Source organism: Leptonychotes weddellii, chromosome 9, assembly GCF_054177405.1.
Source record: "Leptonychotes weddellii isolate Sample4059 chromosome 9, ASM5417740v2, whole genome shotgun sequence".
Taxonomy (NCBI): domain Eukaryota; kingdom Metazoa; phylum Chordata; class Mammalia; order Carnivora; family Phocidae; genus Leptonychotes; species Leptonychotes weddellii.
The window spans coordinates 22,004,794-22,027,052 of NC_138377.1; the positions used below are offsets into that span (position 1 = coordinate 22,004,794).

A 22,259-nucleotide genomic window follows, 5' to 3' on the forward strand; every position below is an offset into this window, starting at 1 on the left:
AAATAAATAAATAAAATCTTTAAAAAAATAAATTTTTTTTCTCTGATGTAAAAAAAGAACTCCCCTCCTCCCTTTTCTTAAAACATTTCCTTTAGAAAACATGTAATTTAAATCCTTTTTCTGTTTTTGAAATGTATATAAATCCTCTAACAAGTTGAAGAAGTCACCTGCCAGTTTTACATCCCAAGACTGTCTGTTTGAAATGGGAGCAATGAGGAGGATGGCACCCTATCTCCCTGGCCTAAGTGCCCGGCTCCACATAGTAACTTCCTGTTTATCATAAAGATATGAGAAGTTTCATTTTTCCTTTGAATACAGACAGTTAACATGTAAGTAATGGGTTCTATCTGCCTGGCTATCTAAAAGGGTGGGATTTCCTTGACTTCGTAATCTTCTTTAGCAGCTTGCCTGTGATGTCCATCACTGTCTGATTTAGTGCTGATTCAATAATACAACTGTTTCTTTTTCTGCATTTGTGGAGAACCTCATTTGGGTTGGCAGGAGATTTTACTTTTAATTCCATTTCCTTAACATGTTCCTACTACCAGATGCATTACTAGAATTTATCAGGAATCCTTACAGTTACCCAGAAAGAGAACTATTGCTCTGTTTAAACACGGGGCTGAACTGCAACACAAATGAAGGGAAGATGCTTAGAGGTGGTGATAGAACTAGGAGTGGAGCCAGCAGTTCTAATTCCAATCCTTAATGAAGAAGAGAAGAAGAGAACCCAAAAGAACACACTTCTTTCCCCCAAGTAGTTTAGTTTGATCTTTCAAGGTAATTAAAACAGCTTTTCCCTATGGTTCAGTGTAATGCAATGCTTCATTCTCTTCAGGGGCGGTTGTTTTTGGAGCATAATCCTGTAATCCCGCCGCTTGCACAAATTCAGAAAAGGTCAAGGAATCAGATTTTACCCCACTATGACCTTTTTGCTCTAAAAATAAGCCAATATTGTCCCTGTAGGGCAGGGCGATGGTGCGACTGAACAATGGCTCTTCAATTCCCAGGAGCACCCGTGTATGCCGAGAAATTGCCTGCAATACAAGGATAATTTTTTAATGAAAAATTTACTGAAAATATAACTAAATCAAAGTATTTTCCTAGGTCTCTTGAATGCTAACCTCTTATTTCTATGGGAAAATAAAATAATGAAATAACACATGGAAAGTCTTAGTAGCCAGGTCCTTACCAAAATAAGGTTCTAAAGAAAAACACCAAGTAATTTATTATCTTTTTATAAGTTCCATTTAAAGATGTTTCTAGGCCCTTGCATCAGCTTGCCACAGATGGGTTCATTTCTTTCTTTGGGCTGAGCAATCTGATCAACGATATGAGCAGATAACATGTTTAGATTAAGAGCCATGACTATCTCTGGGAAGGTTAATAAATAACTGGTCTATAAGGGGCTCTGATAACTTGCAATTAAGAAAAAAAGGTTATTACTCAAATGGTTATTCAATTTGTTTGACTAAAAACAAATCTCAAAGACTAAAAAGCAGATATTAAAGTTCCAGCTGTTTTACTAGTACCTATACGGGTATATTCTTTACAATATTGTTTGCCACAGTGTTCAGTGTCTCTAAAACATATTTTGTATTCATTGAGCACCATGCCACTTGATATCCTAGATTAAACTGTCATTGCGTTTTCAAATTCTAGCTTTAGTCATAGGCCTGCTATAACACTGCTATCTGAATTCATATTCTGCATCTGGATGAGAATGTAGTCCATGAAATTTCTGCTAGAACACCACCAAAAGGGTGAGTGGAGTTTTTTTCTTTTCTTTTAGTTTAGTTTAAAACTACTGGCCATAGTTACAAGGTTGTAAAATGCATTCATGCTACAGTTCTTAACCTGATGCAAAACTGTCCATTAGTAATGCATTTTAGATAGCTAAGATACAGGGCACCTGGGTGGCTCAGTTGGTTAAGTGTCCAACTCTTGGTTTTGGCTTGGGTCATGACCTTGTGGTAGTGAGATCGAGCCCTGTGTTGGGCTCCATGCTGAGTGTGGAGCCTGCTTAAGATTTAAGATTCTCTCTCTCTCTCCCTCTGCCCCCTCCCTGCTCGTGAGTGTGCGCGTTCTCTCTCTAAAAAAACAAAAAAACAAAATTATTTAAAAAAATAGATAGGGGCGCCTGGGTGGCTCAGCCGTTAAGCGTCTGCCTTCAGTTCAGGTCATGTTCCCAGGGTCCTGGGATGGAGCCCAGCATCAGACTCCCTGCTCAATGGGAAGCCTACTTCTCCCTCTCCCACTCCCCCTGCTTGTGTTCCCTCTCTCGCTGTGTCTCTCTCTGTCAAATAAATAAATACAATCTTTAAAAAAAATTAAAAAATAAAAAAAATAGACAAGGGATACCTGGGGGGCTCAGCCAGTTAAGTGGCTGACTTCGGCTCAGGTCATGGATTCTAGGGTCCTGGAATCAAGTCCTGCATTGGGCTCCATGCTCAGCAAGGAGCCTGCTTCTCTCTCTGCCTGCCACTCCTCCTGCTTGTGCTCACTCTCTCTTTCTCTCTGATTAAAAAATAAATAAAAAAAAACATAGGTAGACAAGATACCTTTTTCTCAAATCTTACTTGAATTGGTTTTATTTAGAGTCTAGAGATGATTTGTGGGTAAGAGAGTCTACACAGTTGCCTTGTACCCAGTGGGAATACAATTGAACTTTTAGATCCAAATTACCACCCCTTAAGCATTCTCATTTGTAACTGAGGCTGCTACACTGAGCACCTTCTTTGGTCAGCAACTCACCCTGAATGCCCCTTACCAGAGCAGATTATTTCACAAATTCACTGAGGTTTACAGATGGTGTCCCCAGGAGGGACCCTGTAGTCATAAACAAATGTATTCACTATTAACTAAAAGAGCTATGTGCCTACTGTAGGCTGAGAAAGTCCAGTACTGTTTAATATTCTAATGCAGAAATTAAAAGTGTTACAAAGCTACTGGTTACATGTGGAATCAGGAAATATAATCTGACCATCTCTTGCAAAGGACTAGGAGGGTCCTTTGATGGGCTATAAATTAATCTAAAACTGAGTTCTTTCTTTAGTTCTGATGAATAACAAGCAACAGATTTTATTTTTGCCTAAGACTTAGAGCAACTTACTAGTAACTTGAGTTAGTAAGGATTATTAAATATAGGTATTCATGAAGACTATTAGGATTTCCTAAGGATTCTTAATTCCACATTCTAAGATGGTGGCCCATGCTCAATGCCTGACATCACTGCAGAGCACCTACTTCACATGGTCTTAAGCAGATATTTTAACGCCTATAGCTTTCAAGAGGATTCTATTATTACTATATCATCATTGTATCTTGTGTTGATTAAGGTTTTTAAAGGCTGCTATTCTTTTTTTTTTTTTTAAGTTGGCTCCACACCCAGTGTGGAGCCCAGTATGGGGCTTGAACTCAGGGCCCTGAGATCAAGACCTAAGCTGAGATCAAGAATTGGATGCTTAACTGAGTGAGCCAACCAGGCGCCCCCAAAGGCTGCTATTCTTTTATTTGTAAGCTACTGATGGTTTTGCTTCATCATTACCGATTTAGTTATACTGTTTGGTTACCTTATAGTATGTAACTATGCACATTTGCATAACTGGAAGCTATAATTTAATTAAACCTAAAGATATCTTGTTATGGTTCAAATATGAATCATCTACACCACCATTATTAAAGCAGATGTATAGTTTCCTTAAAATCTGCCTGTCAATTCATATAGCAATGTGGATTAATCTTAAATGCATTTTGCTAAGGGAAAGAAGCCTGACTCAAAGGCTACATATTATTTGATTCCATTTATGTAACATTCTGGAAAAGGCAAAACTAAAGCGACAAGAAACAGATTAGTGGTTGTCAGGGCTTGGGGTGGAGTGATAGGCTGACTACCAAGGGGACACAAGGAAAATTTTAGGGTGACAGAATTGTTCTGTATGGTTCTGTGTGGTGGATACCTGATCCTGTGCGTCTGCCAAAACTCACAGAACTGTCCACTGCAAAGAGTGACTTTACTGTATGCAAATTTTTAAAAAGCCAGGATGTCTCAGGAACCCATGATAGAATATAGACTGTGGACAATGAATCTAATTGTATTACAAAGTAAGACATAATCTCACTGAAGGGGTAGGGAAGAAAGGAGCTGACCTAAATAACTAACTTTGAAAAACAGTGTTTTGCCTAGGTAGTGTAAGCCTGAAGACAAAAAGAACTGTAGACAAACACTATACTCTGTTGGTAAATTTGTTTCTCATAGGCATACATATTTATAGATAAGGAGAGCCAGGTTTCTCCTGTCAGAGAAGGAAATTATCAAGAAGCCAGGTGGGGTAGGGAATAGGAAGGATGGGAAGGCTAGAATGAAGCCAGTGCTGGGCTAGAGGCAGAGATAACAATATGAACTCATGCTAACAGAAAGAAGAAATCTGTGTATACATGGGATTTGTATATATACATATATTTCCTACATCTTTCTGCTCAGAGTGCCTAGAAGCCATGACACCCCCACAGCAACAAGCACAACTAGTGCCACACCTTGGTTGCTAAGAATCTGATAAAAGCAACCAGGGCTCCTTGGAGATGGTCTGAAGTAACATGTAATGCTCTGGCTGGAGTACTAGTACTAGAAAAAAATAAGGGGAGCATATTAGGAGGACACAGGGGCCAAACTGAAAGTGTTCCCAAATGGTGGAGAAGGGACAATTAAACACAGAATCCTTACAAAGGGTTCTAATTAAACATGGAAGAAATGAGGAAAATAGAAAATCCCCATTAGAACACCACAGTAATAACTGCTGCAGGCAAGATCCACTGATGGATGCTAAAATTAGTAGGCCAAATTTTAAGGAGAAACTGGATATTTGCATAGCCTCAAACTATCTTCTCCAATATATTTATTACTGTGATAGTTTTACTATATGTCCATAAACTCTGGTACTCCTCCCTCCAGGAGGTGGATCTTAATTCCCCTCTCTCTGAGTGTGGGCTGGACCTACTAACTCACTTCTAATAAACAGAATCTGAAAAGGGAACATAGTAACTTTATAATGAAGAAACCTGGCAGACACCACTTTAACCAGGTGATCGATCAAGGTTCACATCTCCAGTAAAAAATCACGTTGATATCATGTACTCCCTGATGAGATGAGATGAAAAGGGCTCATCACCTCTGTGATAGTCTCCCCCAAAATGCGTATCTTCATGGGAAACGTGAGACAAACTAAAATTGAGGGAAATCTTCAAAAAAACTTGACTACTGCTTTTCAAAGTGTCATGAAAGACAAAGATCAGGAAACTGTCACATATTGGAGGAGACCAAGAAAACAACGACAGCTAAAGGCAAAGTAGTATCCCTGACTGGATTCTGGAATAAAAAAAGGACATCAGTTGAAAAATTGCAGAAATCTGAATAAAGTCTGTAATTTGCTTAATAGTATTGTACCAATGTTAATTTTTTTTTTTTTTAAGGGCAGGAGAGAGGGGTGGAGGGGCAGAGGGAGAGGGAGAGAGAGAATCTTAATCAGACCATGCCCAGTGCAGAGCCTGAGGTGGTGCTCAATCTCACGACCCTGAGATCAAGACCTGAACCAAAATGAAGAGTCACACGCTTAACTGACTGAGCCACCCAGGCACCCCAATTTCTTTGTTTTGATAAATGTCCCATGGTTACATAAGATGTTAACATTAGGGGATGCTGGGTTAAGAGTATATAGGAACTTTGTACTATCTTTGTAACTCTTCTGTAAAACTAAAATAATTCGGAAATTTAAAGTTGAAAAAAGAAAAATATTTTTGTCTAGTGATAATTTGCTCACATGTTATGAATCTGTGCTATTCAAATAGTTTGCATCAAGGCAAGTGTAGTAAAATTGCTGGGATATAAAGCTTATGAGGCTATATTTTGTAATAGAAAATCATGCATACAAAAGGAATAAGCAATTCACCTATATTATTCTTCAAATATTTATCACAGAATTCTTTTCTTCACTTGATGGAGTTAACAGTTAAAAATATTTTAAGAATTATTTTCTAAGAGACAAAGCTGAAGCAGGTATAATGCTATTTTGTCTGGCTTGTCCCTAGAATAACTAAGATTGACTTCCTCTCCCCTTTTTACCAAGCTAATGCATCTCTACAAATTGGAATAACAGGATAGTAGCTTCAAGAGCTCCCTTGGCCAGGTTCAAAGAATTAGTGTTTCTTTCCTTCTATACTCCCCATCAGTCTCACCCACACAGTTAGCTCTTCTCTTGTCTTCTCAGTATGTTGGAGGAAGGGCACAGGAAATAGTAAGTTCTTTCTGCAGGGTAAGCATGGATAATTGCAAAATTAAGGATGTAAAAGGAAGCTGAAAGGAACAGAAACTGGCCATACATTAACTGCAAAGCTTGTAAATGGGATGCGCAGTCCAAATGTAGTTCAGTTTCTTAGCAGCATGCCTGGAATTCTGAACTCTCAAGCCACCTGCTCTTTCCCCAGTCCTGCCACTCTGCCAAAGCCCATGAATGATGATGCAGGAGAGGTTTTTGGTTTTGTTTTTTTAAGATTTATTTATTTGATAGAGCGAGTGAGTGAGCAAGTGAGGGGAGGGGCAGAGGGAGAGAATCTTAAAGCAGACTCCCCTCTGAGCACAGAGCCCAATGTGGGGCTTGATCTCACGACCCATGAGATCATGACCCATGAGATGATGACCTGAGCCGAAACCAAGAGTTGGACACTTGACTGAGGCACCCAGGCATCCCAGATGATGTGGGAGAGTTAGCATGAAAAAGAGTACTACACTGTGTAAGTGTTGTTATGGGATAAATTGTAGATATACTAGTTGCTGTAATTATAATGGTGGGATTAAAAATGCTTATATATCAGTAAGAAAGGGAACTACAGCATACTCAAGTGTTGGGGAATGTGATAAAAAAGATATGACTGCCGATTGACCCATGAGCTGGACCCAGGCACTCAGAGGTTCCTCACCCCCTCCTTTGTCCTTGGAATGTGGGTTCCACTTGCCTTTCCCATTCCCAGAGGCTGCTTTAAGGACATGGCCTTGAGAGGGTGATATGGTGTTGAAAACACTTGCACAGTATATGTTACTGAACCAGTTAGAGCCTCTTTATAAACTTTTGAGATTTAAAGGCCAGGTGTGGAGATCCATTCATCTTGCTGCCGTCCAAGACAAACCTCGTATGTAAATTCCTTTTGTTATTATTAAAACTGCCACCTACCAACCTGGAGTGGCCTGCCTCTTTCTTCAGTCTCTCCCTGCCCTCTGAGCACAGGGGCCAGTTTCAGACTACACAAGGAAAGCTCCCAAGAGGACTGGGAACCGACATTAAGCTCATGTATGATCTCTAAAAAGTTACCTCTGTCACAGTGTATAATTAGCTTTCTTATGTGGACCTAAGTGTCAAGCAAACTTTTCTAAGATACCTTTAAATGTCTTGATCTTTATTACTCTAGTGACTTCAAGGAGAGGCCACATTTGTCTGGTGACTTTGATAAGTATTCCCAAGTTTGCTTATTCAAAGTTCTTGGGGTATAAGGATAGACCACTGGATACATCATTTACTCATGAGGATTTCAGAAGAGTTTTAAGACCTCTTATTTCTTGCAAGGCCTGAAAAGGCATAATTACAGTTTTTCTTCTTGCATTGTTGATATTGTATTTTTAGAATCAGAATGTCAAAGAAACAAAATGAATTGGCAGACTCTGAAAAATGCTTTCTCATAAGCAGCTAAAATTGTTGGTACTTAAAACATTTCAGGAATTTGTATTACAGGTTACTATTTTGCTAATTCTATTCCTTATTTTTATTTAGAAAATCCAAAACACTATAAACATAAGTAGAAATTAGAGCTCATAAACACAGTCATATCATCTTTGAACATAAAAAGAGTTAAGATATTTTATCTGGTGGTACTTGGTAGCTATGTGAAGGTATGGTTGGAAATACCAATTTGTAATGAGTGGTCCTTTTCCACATTACGTATGTAGTGGTTCATGGTTACAAAATTGTTCATTTAGAGAGGCAATAAGTATAGTGGTTTAAATAGAGCATGGAAGTCATACAGAATGGATCTGAATTCTGGCTCTTAAACTTACTCTCTGAATAATCTTGTGTAAGTTGCTTCATCTTTCTGGGCCTCAGTTTTCTCTTCTATAAAATGGGGATTAAGTGAAATAATGTATGTATGGTGCCCAACACATGGTAAGCACTCAGAAGATGGCTATAGTAGAGTTCAAAAGATTAAATGTTCACTTAGGACTACGTTTAATAATTTAAAGGATTTCTTTATATCTTGTTGCCAGGAAAAGGACTTAGGTATTAACAAGTATAACTTTATTTTCTAAATCATATGACTTATGGAATTACATGGTTTTAATGCCTGATCAAGAGTCACGTAGGGAGCAAATTCCAGGGCCTACCCCAGACCTAATGAATCAAAATCTCTGGAGCATGAATCCTAGGAATTAAAAAAAAAAAAAATTTCATCTGATTCCGAAGACTATTCAAGTTTGAGAACCACTGAGGCAGAGCTTATGTTCAAGAGTGTACTGAATGAACACTGATATGTTGGAGTGGGGGGTATTAAAGACAAGGTTATAAATGTGATTATGTGTGTGAAGCTTTGTCAACTATAAAGCACTATAAATGAAGGGTAGTGTTATACAAAGAAGCATAATCATAGACTGCTGGTGCTGGAGAGATCTTAGGAAATTGAGGTCCAGTGAGGTTAATGTAACTTGCTGCAAAGTTAGGCAGCAAAGCAGCCAAACACATATGGCGTTATAAAAGTACCAAATGGGTGTTAGAGACATACAATATCTGAGAGCTTGCGGGGAGAGCTTATTGGGGTTGGGGAGGTCAGGAAAGATTTCATGGGGAGATGAGAACTGAGCTGGGTCGCGAAGGAGGATTAAGGCTCATGTTAGTCATACAGGGGGAGGGGGACTGAGCAGAGATGCAGAGGGAGGAATGTACAAGGCAGGAGTTCAAGGGTGTGAGTCAGACCGCGTGAGATTGAGCAGGAAACTCCTGTAGAGATGTAGGGGAAAGAGTGGTGGCTGGAGAAAGCTTGTGGAGTGCCTCAAGTCCTAAGCTAAAGAACTGAAACTCTCTTGCAAGCACAGGGGATCCAAACGTTTCTGACTAAATACTTGGAGGGTGAAAGTCTAATAGCTGGGCTTTGGATCCAAAGGGCCTATGGACAGAGACTAAAAGCAGGAGGCTACTGGAATATTCTAGGAATGAGGCAAGAGAGGTCTGAACAAATGAGAATGGAAAAAGCCAGATGCTATACAGGGAACTGACAGTTCTTGGGATCTTTGTGGGGATCAAAGGAGACAGAGGAAAAAACCACTGTGTGTGGGAGGGTGGGGATAGGGGGGATGGGACTGGGATTATGGTCACATCACTGACAGAAATAGGAGGCCAGGTTGAAAGAAAAGGAGGTTGGTCTGAGACAGTGCTCTGTAGGGAAACATTAAACACAACTCACCTTCATATCCTCAAAATCAGTTATCCCCATCTGAGGGAGGTTTGAACAGTTTACGTAAATGAGCTTTCGACCACAGATGAAGTTTGTGGTAAAACATTCCTGTTAGAACAACAAGAATATCACTCAAATGATTATGGTAAATAGAAGGAAGAAAAGAAAGAAAAGAAAGGAAGAAAGAAAGGAGGGATGGAGGGAAGGAGAAGAAAGGGTTGGGGGAAGAGAAGGGAAGGAGAGATAAATCAGGTTTGTTTCTGGTTCTGTATAGGGAAAAATTTTTAATTCAGTTTTAAATTAAATTCAAATTTAAAGTAATCCTAATAATCCCACATATTTTCCATCTAAGCTTTCCAATAAATTTCATACTGTTCCTTAATATTTTTTTTTTCTGGCATGATACACCTAGTGCTCCTTTCATGCCTCAATTACATTTTTAAGCAGTACAAAAGATTTCAGACCTTGTGTTTTTTTTGTGGTAGCCTAAGAACATAGTTGGCATCAATGAAATAAGAGGATTTACCCTATCTTTTTTTTCGGTTTCCTCTTTTTTAATTTTTTTAAATATTTTTTTATTGACATATAGTTGACATTCACTCTACCTTTTTTTTTATTTTTAAAAAACTTTAAAAAAAATTATTTATTTGACAGAGAGAGAGATAGCGAGAGCAGGAACACAAGCAGGGGGAGTGGGAGAGGGAGAAGCAGGCTTCCCGCGGAGCAGGGAGCCCAATGCGGAGCTCGATCCCAGGACCCTGGGATCAGGACCTGAGCTAAAGGCAGACGGCCAACAACTGAGCCACCCAGGCGCCCCTCACTCTATCTTTTTAATAAAACTACTCTTGGTGAGTTGGCTATTTAAATTAATACTGTTAGGTGCTCATGATACACATGACATATTTGGGGCAGACAATTAATTAATAGTACAAGTTAAGGCAGCTGCCACTAAAACAACTTGACAAAGTACCAAAAAGTCTACCTTGGTCATAATCTGTTAAAAAAAAAAAAAGTTTCCTGTGAAAAGAGGCCTATATAAATTTTTTAGTCTTTACTCAAGAATTGCAGAGAAGTATACTCATTGTGATAAATAGTGAAAACAAACAACTGTGACCCTCCCTTCCTCTATCAAAACACAAAATACATCAGTGGAAAGGACAAACTTTAAATCCACGTTACCTCTATCATAGTCCAGGACTTTCCTATACTCCTTGTCGTGGAGAAGAGGCAAGAGCTCAGGTAAGGGTAAGAAGATTAAGAGATAGAATAACAGAATGTGATTTTTAAAAATGTTAACTTTTGTATACCTTGTATTGAGGGAAGCCTAGCTCACTAATCCACTCTGCAACTTTCTCTGGGCTCCATTTAAGATACTCAAATTGTAGCTCAGCACTTTCTTTTGGCTGGGTTTCTTCATCTTTGTGTACCTGTTTCAACTCTGGGGAAAAATCTACAACTTTTTCACTAGAAGACTCTCTCAAATCCCTCTGAGAGTCTGAGAGGTAAGGGTATAAATCATCATTGATATCGGTAACCTCAAACAGTCCTTTAAAATCCTTAGGAAACTCATAACTTACACTCACTGAATCTACTTCACTTATTGTGAGAGACCCGAACATAGACTCTCTTTTAGCTTTCTTGGTTTCTTTTACTGACCACTTTCTCGTTTGATAGTCAGAGTGTTCTAGCTCATCCTTGTCTAGGGAATACTTAAATTTGACTGGTTTTGGCCTATCTTCCTTGAAAAATTCTGTATGTGACACTATTCTTAGTGGTAGTTGGGCTTTATCTGGTAATTCTAGATCTTTCTCTTTAGTTTCCTCTGTTTGTGTCTTCTCTTGGACCTCTGGTTTCGTCTTCTGTGGTGGCATTTGACCTGTTTCAAACTCAGTTGTTTTTCTTGGTTCTTTCTTTGGAAACTTTGGCTCTAGACCTTTCTCTTCTGTTGAGTCTCTTACTGTCTCCTCTGATTTGGACTTCTGTGGTGGTGCCAGTCCTGTCTCCTCAGTTGATTTTCTTTGCTTATCTTTTTGCTCTGATGATCGAGTGTCCTCTAGTGGTTCTAAAACTTTCTTCACAGTTGACTCTTTGTGGGTCTCCTCTTCAACTTCTGATTTGGTCTTTTCTGATGGCTCTAGACCTGTTTCCTCAATTGATTTTCTTGATTTTTCCTCAGGAAATTCTGATTTGGTTTCTTCAAGTGGCTCTGTCTCTTTCTCCTCAGTTGACTTTCTTCCTGTCTCTTCACTAGACTTAGTTGGTTTCTGGTCTGGAAACTCTGATTTGGTCTGCTGAGGTGGCTCTGTCTCTTTCTTCTCAGTTGATTTTCTTTGGTCCTCCTCTGGATTCTCCGGTTTAGTCTCTTCTGGTGGTTCTACACCTGCCTCCTCAGTAGACTTACTTTGTTTCTCCTTTGGAAACTCTGGTTTAGTCTGTTCAGGTGGCTCTGTCTCTTTCTCCTCAGTTGATTTTCTTTGTATCTCCTGTGGAACCTCTGGTTTAGTTTCTTCTGGAGGTTCCAGACCTGCCTCTTCAGTTTCTCTTGGTTTCCCTTCTGGAAACTCTGGTTTGGCCTGCTCAGATGGCTCTGTCCCTTTCTCCTCAGGTGATTTTCTTTGTGCTTCCTTTGGAATGGTCATCTTTGGCAGCTGTAGATCTGCCTCTTCAATTGATTTTCTTGGTTTCTCACTTGGAAATTCAGGTTTGGTCTGCTCTGGAGGTTCTGGACCTGTTTCTTCATATTGCTCTTTCAATGAATCCTCCAGAACCTCCAGTATGGTCTGTTCTAGCAACTCTAATCTTGTCTCACTGATTGAGGCCCCTGAAACTTCAGTCTCTGTCTCCTCTGGTAGCTCCGGATCTGTTTCCTTATCTGACTCTAGGAGTACATCCTCTGTAACATCTAATTTGGCCTCCTCCAGTGGCTCTAAATCTGGCTCATCATCCATAAGGACCTCCAAATCCTTGAAAAGCTCTCCTCCCATCTCTCTCAATGTCTCCGACTTTGCCTTCTGCGGCATCCCTCGATCAGTCTCGCTAGGAAGGTCTCTCTCAGACTCCTTGGGAATCTCCTCCTTGGACGTGCCGGTTGGTTTTACGTGTAGGTGTACATTCTCTGGCGCCCCCACTTCTTCGAGGTCTTTTTCCTCTGTCTCTGGCTGGGGTTCCTGGTCAATCTCTACAGGTAGCTCCGGGCCTACCTCTGCCATGGTGTCAGCTTCGGCATCTTGAGCCACTTTAAGAGACGTTGGTAGGTCGACTACCTCATACTCCAGATCTTCTCCTTCAACTGGGCCGGAATCGTAATACTCTGGGACTTCAGCCATGACGCACGTTAGCCGACGCGCCCAGGCCTCCTAGCAACCCCAACTTCCGATAGCGTCGCTATGGATACCATGAGTTCCGGCCGAGTCTTCCTGAATCTTCCCCAGGTTTTGTTTGTTCTGTCAAACCCTGACTAAAAACCTGCGATCAAAAGCACGCAGTCACCCTCCCCGCGTCCGCGTCGCCAGCCTCGGCTGCCCCAAGCCCCTACGGCCGCTCTGGGGCCGGCGCACCGCCTCTTCCGGCCCGCGGGCCCCGCTCGGCTCCTCCCGGCGCGCCGCCGCCGCCGCTGCCGCTGTGCTCGCTCGGCCTTCGGCTGTTTCCGGAGCCTCTCGCTGTAGGCCGCCGAGGCGTTGGCGGAGCGGGCTGCAAATGTCGGAGCGGCAGGCGGCCGGGGGGCCGGCGGGCCGCGGCGGGGACGGCCCGGGAGTGGAGGGGAGCCAGGCGGCCGCCTCAGGTACGCAAGCCGGGGGCCGGCGGGTGAGTCCGCCCGGCCTCGGGGCCCCGCTCGTCGCGCGAGGCTCGGCCGCGCCCTGTCCCACTCTGCCCCGCGCCCGTCGGCGCAGCGGACCCACCCGGGCATCCCTTTCGCGCGCAGAGCCTACGCCTTCACTCCTCCGGGCCGCGCTCGGGCCCTCGGCCCCCGCCTCCCCCGCCGGCCCGGGACTGCGCTAGAGCTTGCTCGCTACTCCTGTTTCGAAATGCCGTGGTTCCTGCCCCGCTTCCTTTCTCCGATCGGCCCAGATGGCAGTGCCCCCGGCGCCTCTTGAGCCTCAGCTCGCCCGCGGGTCTCTCCTTGGCCGCGGACCCCAGCCCCGCCAGCCTCGCTGCTCCCTGCTCGTGGCTCCGCACCCCGCTGCCCACCTCTGTCCTGGCCCAGGCTTTCCGCGCTCTCTCTGCCCGGGTCCGGCAGGGCAGCCTCGCCTGCCGCTGGCCTGAGCCCCGCTTGGCCCGGCACCCCGCCCCAGCACACAGGCCCCCGCGCCTCGCCGCCGCCTCTCGGTCGCTCAGAGTGGGGGAGACAAGAAGCAGAGCGGGAGCCGGGAGGTTCTGGGGTCTTATGAGTGAGCATCGTGGCCGGAGCAAAGGCAGGACCTAGGGGCTGAAATAGGGACTTTGGCGACCCTCCCTCATTTGTTTCTACCCACGCGAGTTCCTGCGCGGGGGATACTTCAGCAGCCAGAGGCGAAGGGTGAATCCATCGCACTTTGACCTCTCGGGCCTCCTTATGCTCACCACACATGGAGATTCAAAGGGTAGGGGGAGAGAACTGGTTTCACTAAGTGGCAAGTAGAAATTAATTTTCCAAGTCTGAAATGAAAATAGACACCATCAGCTATAGTGGTAGAGGTGGTGCGGGGCGCCTGGGTTGGAGTCTGCATCTTCAGCGTACTGATTAAGTGACCTTGGGCCAGTCACATCTCCCTGTCTCAGTTTCCTCATCTGTAAAAATGTGGGTACTAACAGTACCCGCCTAATAAGATTGCCGGGAGGGTTACATGAGCCACTGTCTGAAGTTTCAGTGCCTAGCCCCCCGGGACACACTATAACTGGTGTTGTTATTCATTGTTCTGAGAATAAGATCTGTTTTTGCTCACTTCAACTCTGTGTGCTCTCAGAGGTGTTTCTGGATGTGTGTCTTCCTGCATGGTGGTGATTCTTCTCATCTTTTACTTCTATCCCAAATATCTCCCATCCTCTAATGCTGCTTCAGACACAGACACACACACACACCTCTCTCACACACACACCCCTGTGAATCACCCAGCTTTCCCCCGTGATTTTATGTTCTCTTACTTTAAAACATATGACAAATTTTGTCCTTTTTTCCTTTGTATGAACTTTTATGCTTTATAGTATGTTCAGAATTGATGGCATGTATTTAACATTACAGCAATAGAAATTTTAAGCATAATTTCTAAAAAGATTCAGCAAACGAACACTCAAGAGTCTCATAAACATCTGTCCCTTGCATATGTCAGTATTTATGAGTGTTGTGTTTGTTTTGTTTTGTTTTTACTTCCCCTTAAGCTCCTTGTGTGCTTATGGCAAACAAGCCCAAACATTTTAAATTTTGACTAAGAATAGTCAAATATATTGGAGGATGGTGGGTTTGTCTCAGAGTTTGAATTCCTCCCCTCCCCCCTCTTTTAATTGGGTCCTGCATTCAGTTTTTTCTTCCCAGGACATTGGTAAAAATACTTCTGGTTACTTTCTTCCTCTTGCCCTTAGGGTGACTGTTGGTTTCTTTTTCTGTCATGTAGGGGCTTGTTACTGTAGCCCAGAGCACACTCTTCCCCTTGAGGTAGGATTTGTTGCTAATAAAATAATAGTAATGATGACTTACATTAATTGAATGCTTCTTTGTGCCAGAAATTGGACAAAGATTTACTTGTGTTATCTGACTTAATCCTGTCAACAGTCATTTTCTCCCCATTTTATTTTGTTTTTAAAGATTTTATTTGAGAGAGAGCACGAGCGGTTAGGAGGGGGGCGGGGGGAGAGGGAGAAGCAGACTCCCCACTGAGCCCTACGTGAGGCAGAGCTGGACCCCAGGACCCCCGAGATCACAACCTGAGTCGAAGGCAGATCAACTGACTGAGCCACCCAGGTGCCCCTTTCCCCCCATTTTATAGAAGAACAAACTACAGCTGAGAGAGGTTAACTTATCTGCCCAAGTTAGTGTGGTGATTTTGCTATCTGTATGAAACTGTCACCTTGTTGTCATGAAGCTTACAATCGTTTGTTTTTTTTGGCTATTGATCCAGTATTGGTATTCCAGGGCAGGTTATGGTCTTTGCCCTCAAGGTGTTTCTAGTGTGGTAAGATGAGAGTACCCCAGGAACAAACATCAGCAACTCAAAACATTATATAATTGAGTATCTGTTATTACAGTTCTTTATGTACTTACCCTCAAGAAATCTGCTTGAGGGGAGGGACAGAATCTGTCTCCTCTGTTTATCTCCTAGAGCCCTTAATGTTGTGTCCTAGAGGTCCTATAAATATTTGCTGGATTGAGAGACAAAGTCTCAACACAGAGATTTGGAGGAGCACCAAGTGCATATGAAGAATTAGGGTTGAGATAATTAAGAATGTTCCTTGGGTTAAAGCAGTGGTTCTCAAGCAGGAGCGATTTTGCCTGGGGATGCTCAGGGGATGGTTTGGTTGTCACTGCTGGGGCTGGGGAGGTGGGGGAGGGCTGTCAGTGGTATGTAGTGGGTAGAGGTCAGGGATGCCGCTCAATGCCCTGCAATGCACAGGGCAGCCCCCACAACGAAGAATGTTCTGGCCCCAAGTGTCAGCAGTGCTGCTGTTGAGAAATGTGGGGTTAGCATGAAGCTGGATTTCCAAAGCAGTGCAGAAATCATGCATCTGGCTTGATTTTTATAACCTGGGGAATAAACTTAAAAAACTGCTTCAAATTAGCAGTCTGATTGGATTCTTCTGCCACCTTCCTCTAGAAAATGATCCAGTAAGTAAACAATAGAGGCCTGAGATAGAATGAAATTGAAGGAGGTTTCTGCCATTCCTCTCCTAGAGGGAAAACAGCAATAAGAAATGAGTTTGGGGGTGCCTGGGTGGCTCAGTTGTTAAGGGTCTGCCTTCGGCTCAGGTCATGATCCCAAGGTCCTGGAATTGAGCCCCACATCGGGCTCCCTGCTCAGCGGGAAGCCTGCTTCTCCCTCTCCCACTCCCCCTGCTTGTGTTCCTGCTCTCGCTCTTGCTCTCTCTGTCAAATAAATAAATAAAATCTTAAAAAAAAAAAAAAGAAATGAGTTTGGACATTCTGTTGTTATTGAATTGAAGGTTTTGATTAAAATAAAAGGTTTTGATCTTTCAGTGTATCTTATTCCTTCAAAGCAGGAATTTATAATTATCCAGAAATCATAACTTGTTTTTTTTTAACAATATTCTCTGCAGAGAGTACCTTTTGAGTGTCTTCATGTTTGTTAGCTGAAGTTTCAGTGATGAAGTAAGGAAACTTTTTTATGTTCTTCTGAACTCAGCTTTACGGTGACCACAGTGCTATTATTGTTTTGTGAACTGTAATTGTTTCTAATAGTCTCTTATTTGGGGCACCTGGGTCCTTCAGTCCCCAAGAGGAGAGAGATGTCACTCTTTATATAGTGAAACTCTCTTAGGCATACATGTTGCATCACTTAAGAACAGACTTTTTTTTTTTTTTTTAAGTTTAGGGAGCTTTGTGGAAAATAAAGGGCAAAGTCTGTTATGACCTTGAAGTTAGCATTAGAAATTAGTTTGGTATAAATGACTGTGAGAGTTATCAAGGCACTTAGACGCTAAGGATTGGACACAAGTCAGGTTAACTTGTCATGATTCTTATGTAGGTCTTAGAGCAGTGTGGTTAGTCTTTCTGCAGTGATGGAAATGTTGCATATTGTAGCTATTTCAATTTAAATTGAATTTTAAAAATTGGTGGCTATCATAGTGGATGGAGCAAAAGCGTGGGAATTTATGCCAATGAGCCCTTATGGTTTTTTGCTTTTCTATTGTAGTTTTATATCAAAATGGTATAAATTTGTCTGCCTGTGGTAATTTTTTTTTTTTTTCTGATAGTGGTTGTGTTTTTGTGGTGTTGAGATAGTCAGTCCTGTCATTATTCATTCCATGACATTATAACGCAAGGTTTGTAGTCTGAATGACCACTGAAGAGCTGGTTTCACTCAGAAGGACTGATGACAAATTGGATCATGTGGTTTTGGGATTTGGTTGGAATATAAACTCAGCCAGTTTCTTTTTGTTTAAGCCTCTTGAGTCTATAACCACATAACCTGCTTTTGGTTCCTCTGCCCTTGAATCTAAAAGCCCAGGCTAATTATCTCCGCAGCCTGTTTAGTGAAGGGGAAGTCCTATGAGACCTGTTCTAAAGAACTCTGACCTGATATTCAAATGCTTTAGAAAAAACCTGTTTTTTGGTTCTCTTTGTAGAGAAAGTACAAAGTACACAATAAGTTTAAATCTGTAGCATGATCAGAATGCTGGTAACATAGAAAGAAAACTAATATTTTAAATATTGTCAAATATAAAATAAATCATTATAGGAAAGTTTGTTTCCTCTTCACCTTGCTTTAGAGGCTATAATCTATAAATTTAGTTATTCTTGAGCTTCCATTTTCCTTTCTCTGTTCATTGTTTCTAAGACTTTGGCCATGCAGGTAGCACGTCATGGTTTTTGCCACGTTAGAGAATACATTCCAAAATTATTTGGTTACTATTTTTTCTTTAAATTGACATTTAAAATTTTGTTTCATTCTAAATGATATCTGTGCTATTACTATTTTGATGTATCAACTTTTCCTAATATGTGTTAAATACATACCCATTAAAATAAAAAAAAAACATTTTCCCATATACCATCTAAATTTGCAAAACTAGTCCTGGTTTCTCTGGTCTCTTCTCAGAATACTTGTAGAATTGGTCTATATTTGGCTGACATATTAAAAGCTCTCTATAGAAAAATTGGCTTTTTCTTCTTTATAGTGGTCTAAATGTCACTAAATAAATTTAGGAAACCGAACAAGCTGTTTGTAATGGTTTTCTCTCTCTACAAGAGGACTGCATCTTCCACACTTGATACTGCTGGAAATAAACTTAAGTATTTCTTTCTCCTTTTCTTACTTCCTGCCTCTCTGAATCCTGTTACAAGTTGTTTTACCAGTAGTTCTTACATAATTTAGCATATACCTTTAACCCTAAAAATCAAGAGCACTATCTCTTTTCACTCTTTTCCTCCTATATTAAGCTGTTAAGGTTTTAGGAAAAGTGGCTCCTAGCATATGAAAAATGCTCAACCTAATTTTTGTTAAGGGACATGGAAATGATATATACGCTGGGCAGTTTGATCTCTCACTATGTTGGTAGGGGTGTGCAGGAACAAGCACTTCCATGCATTGCTTTTAGGAGTGTAAATTAATACAAATGCTGTGGAGGGCAATTTGTCAATATCCATCACAATTACAGTATATGCTCTCATTGATCATTCCTTCTAGGAATTTATCCTCTAGATTTATTTTTGTGCCTATTTATTTATTTATTTTTTAAAAAATATTTATTCATTTGAGACACAAAGAGAGAGAAAGCATGAGCCGGGGTGAGGCAGAGGGAGAAGCAGGCTCCCTGCTGGGCCAGGAGCCCGATATGGGGCTCAATCCCAGGACCCTGGGATCATAACCTGAGCCGAGGGCAGACGCTTAACCATCTGAGACACCCAGGCCTATTTAGACGCAAAGTTTTTGTAGCATGGTTTATAATGGTAAAAGATTAGGAAGGACATAAATGTCCATCAATAGGGAACTGGTTAAATAAATTATGGAATATCCAGCCAATGAAATATTAATCAGCTGTAGAAAAAAAATGACAAAACTTTTCATATATAGTTATGGAAAGATCTCTGAGATATAAATGGGGGAAAAGTGTGTTTAATATGCTTATTATTTGTATAAAAAAGAATATATATGCACACACACACACTTACGTGCATAAAGTAACTCTGGGAGACTACAAAACCGAATAACATTGGTTGCTTTTGGTGGTGGGGACTGAGGTGGGTGGAAGTTTTCACTGTATACTCTTATACTTCTTGAATTTTGAATAATATGGATATATTATCTGTTCAGAAAAAAAACCACACAGATGTATCATGAGATTCTTTTCTATGCTTATACTGTAAGAGACATTCTATACATCTCTTGCCTTTCTGCTCATCAGGAACTGACCCTTTCTGGGCTTTTTTCTCTCAGATGAAATTTTTTTATGAAGTATAGGTTGTAAATCTCTTTAGGGATCAATTTTATGTTATTCTTTAAATCCACTACGGTTTTTCATTATTTTTGTGCTAATTTCATTTCTGTCTAAAGATAAATCAAAGGGGGATAGAACCACCACTTAGATGAACTGATACTGTTAGCCAGTGACAGAAAGAAGGCAGACTTTTTTTTTTTTTAAGATTTTATTTATTTATTTGACAGAGAGAGACAGCGAGAGAGGGAACACAAGCAACAGGCAGAGGGAGAGGGGGAAGCAGTCTTCCCTCTGAGCAGGGAGTCTGATGCGGGACTCGATCCCAGAACCCTGGGATCATGACCTGAGCCGTAGGCAGACGCTTAAAGACTGAGCCACCCAGGTGCTCCGAGAAGGCAGACTTTTAAAAGTTCTATTTTGTTTCCATTTTATTCAGTAAGGTATTTTCAAACTGAAAAAGGTAAAGCGGCGGTGTTGGTTTCTGTTTTGAGTAATGGCAGCCTAGGTAATCGGATCAGTTCTCCCACTGGGGACGATTAGAAAATAATTTTCAACATATGAATATTTGCTTGAAGATCCTGGGGAGCTAGCCAGATAATGAAGAATTACCAGGCTATAATCAATGTGAGGGCCGAAGTATAAAGATAGAAGTCCAGCGATGAGAGTCCATTTTGAGGGCTCCTTTCTCCTCTGATGGCATATGCTGGATTCTTGAGTGAGGAAGCTTGTCAAGGCTGTGAATGTGCCTCTCTGGACTAAAGCAACAAGGAATGTTCAGAACCAGTCAAATAGGGGGAACCCTGGTGAACTCCCTTTTCTCTGGGTTGGAACTATGAAAGGCCATGTTCTGGAAGTAAGGGTAAATTAGAAATAGGCCATTGTAGGGAGTGCAGCTCAGTTTCAGAAAAATCTAAGTTCATGAAATTGGGTTAAGGTGCTCCCAGGCTGCTAGAGTCCCCAGGTATGTGGAAGAAGCAAGGGCAAACCTCTGGAGGTTTATTTAGATTAGGCTTCAGATTGTTTCTAAAAACAATTTTATGAGAACAGTTTCTGGTACATTTGATTAATAACCAGATTCCTGGAAGAGAACATGAACAAAAATCAAACAATAGAATGAATGGATCCAAAGGGGCAACAGACTGAAACATAATTATATTTATTATGTTCAAGATAAAAGACAAGTTTGATAAATTTGGCAAAGAATTGAAATTTATAAAAATAGAACCAAATAGGGTGCCTGGATGGCTCAGTTGGTTAAGCGACTATCTTCGGCTCAGGTTGTGATCCTGGGCTCCTGGCATTGAGTCCTGTATCGGGCTCCCTCTGCTCTACAGGGAGTCTGCATGTCCCTCTGCTTCTGCCTGCCGCTCTGCCTACTTGTGCTCTCTCTCTCTGTCAAATAAGTAAAATCTTAAAAAAAAAATAGAACCAAATAGAAATTCTGTAGTTAAACAGATGAAAATTTAGAACTCAGTTGATAGGCTTAGCAAAAAGTTACTATGTCTGAAGAGAGAATAGTGACCTGGTCAGAAGAAAATATCCAGAAGAAAATATTTAAAAATGCAACAATGGGAAATTCAGGAAAGAGGTAAGAGACAGAGAAGATATGGTGAAAAGGTCTAACATTTATATAATTGGAGTCCTAGAAGGTGAGGAGAGCAAGAATGGACAGAAGCAATGCTTGATGAGATAATAGCTGTGAATTTTCCAAAGCTAATGGAATGCACAGATTTAAGAAGCCCTATGTATCCCAAGCAGGATAAGTACAGTGAAATCTACAGTAGATTCACATTAAGTTAAAACTGCTATAAAACTGGGGTGCATGGGTGAGCCAGTAAGTTAGGCGTCTGACTCATGGTTTCTACTCAGGTCACGATCTCATGGGTTGTGAGGTGGAGCCCAGTCATGTCAGGCTCTGCACTCAGCAGGGAGTCTGCTTGAGACTGTCTCACTCTTCCTCTGCCCCTCCCCCAGCTCTCACTCATGTGCTTTGTCTCTGTCTCTTTCAAAAAAAAAATATTTTTAAAAAATTGCTATAGGGGCGCCTGGGTGGCTCATTCGTTAGGCTCATTCGTTAAGCGTCTGCCTTTGGCTCAGGGCATGATCCCAGGGTCCTGGGTTCGAGACCCACATCAGGCTCCCTGCTCCATAGGAAGCCTGCTTCTCCTCTCCCACTCCCCCTGCTTGTGTTCCCTCTCTCGCTGTGTCTCTGTCACATAAATAAATAAAATCTTTTTTAAAAAATTGCTATAAAAGCAAAGTAAAGAGAAAAGTAGCCAGAGAAAAATTACAGTTTGCCTTCAGAGAAATAGTAATTGGACTGACAGCTGACTTCTGCACAGAGCAGTACAAGCGAGATTGTCTTTAGAATACTGAAAGAAATACCAATATAGAATTCTTTTTTCAGGAAAACAGTCTTTAAGAATGAAGGTTAAATAAAGATATTTTCAGACAGTCAAAAACAGGATTTGTCACCTGAACACTGGCACTTAAGGAATAAATTCTTCAGGTAGAATCAAAATGATCTCAGATGAAAGGAAAATCACAGTTTCATCTCACTCATTAACATAGATGCAAAAAGTCATGAACAGAATGTTAGCAGACTAAATCCAGGAATATATATGACCAAGTTGGGTTTTTTCAGGAATGCAAGGTGGTTTTAACATTCTTTAAAAGTCCATGTA

At 41.3% G+C, this 22,259-nt stretch overlaps 2 protein-coding genes across 2 annotated transcripts in view; one reads left to right on the forward strand and one right to left on the reverse strand.

The window, feature by feature from the left end:
* SAMD15 (sterile alpha motif domain containing 15) lies at window positions 1-13,004 on the reverse strand. Its single transcript, XM_031017537.2, has 3 exons — window positions 10,797-13,004; window positions 9,499-9,597; window positions 1-1,037 (listed from the first exon to the last, which is right to left on the reverse strand). Exons 1-3 carry the CDS (start codon window positions 12,813-12,815, stop codon window positions 801-803), a joined length of 2,355 nt encoding a protein of 784 aa, XP_030873397.1. The 5' UTR covers window positions 12,816-13,004; the 3' UTR covers window positions 1-800.
* A 17-nt stretch (window positions 13,005-13,021) lies between these two features.
* TMED8 (transmembrane p24 trafficking protein family member 8) overlaps window positions 13,022-22,259 on the forward strand; it is a 43,468-nt gene continuing 34,230 nt past the window's right edge. Inside the window, exon 1 of the mRNA XM_006746748.3 lies at window positions 13,022-13,270. Coding sequence (XP_006746811.2) covers window positions 13,186-13,270 — 85 coding nt within the window. The 5' untranslated portion in view covers window positions 13,022-13,185. The remainder of the gene's footprint in view (window positions 13,271-22,259) is intronic.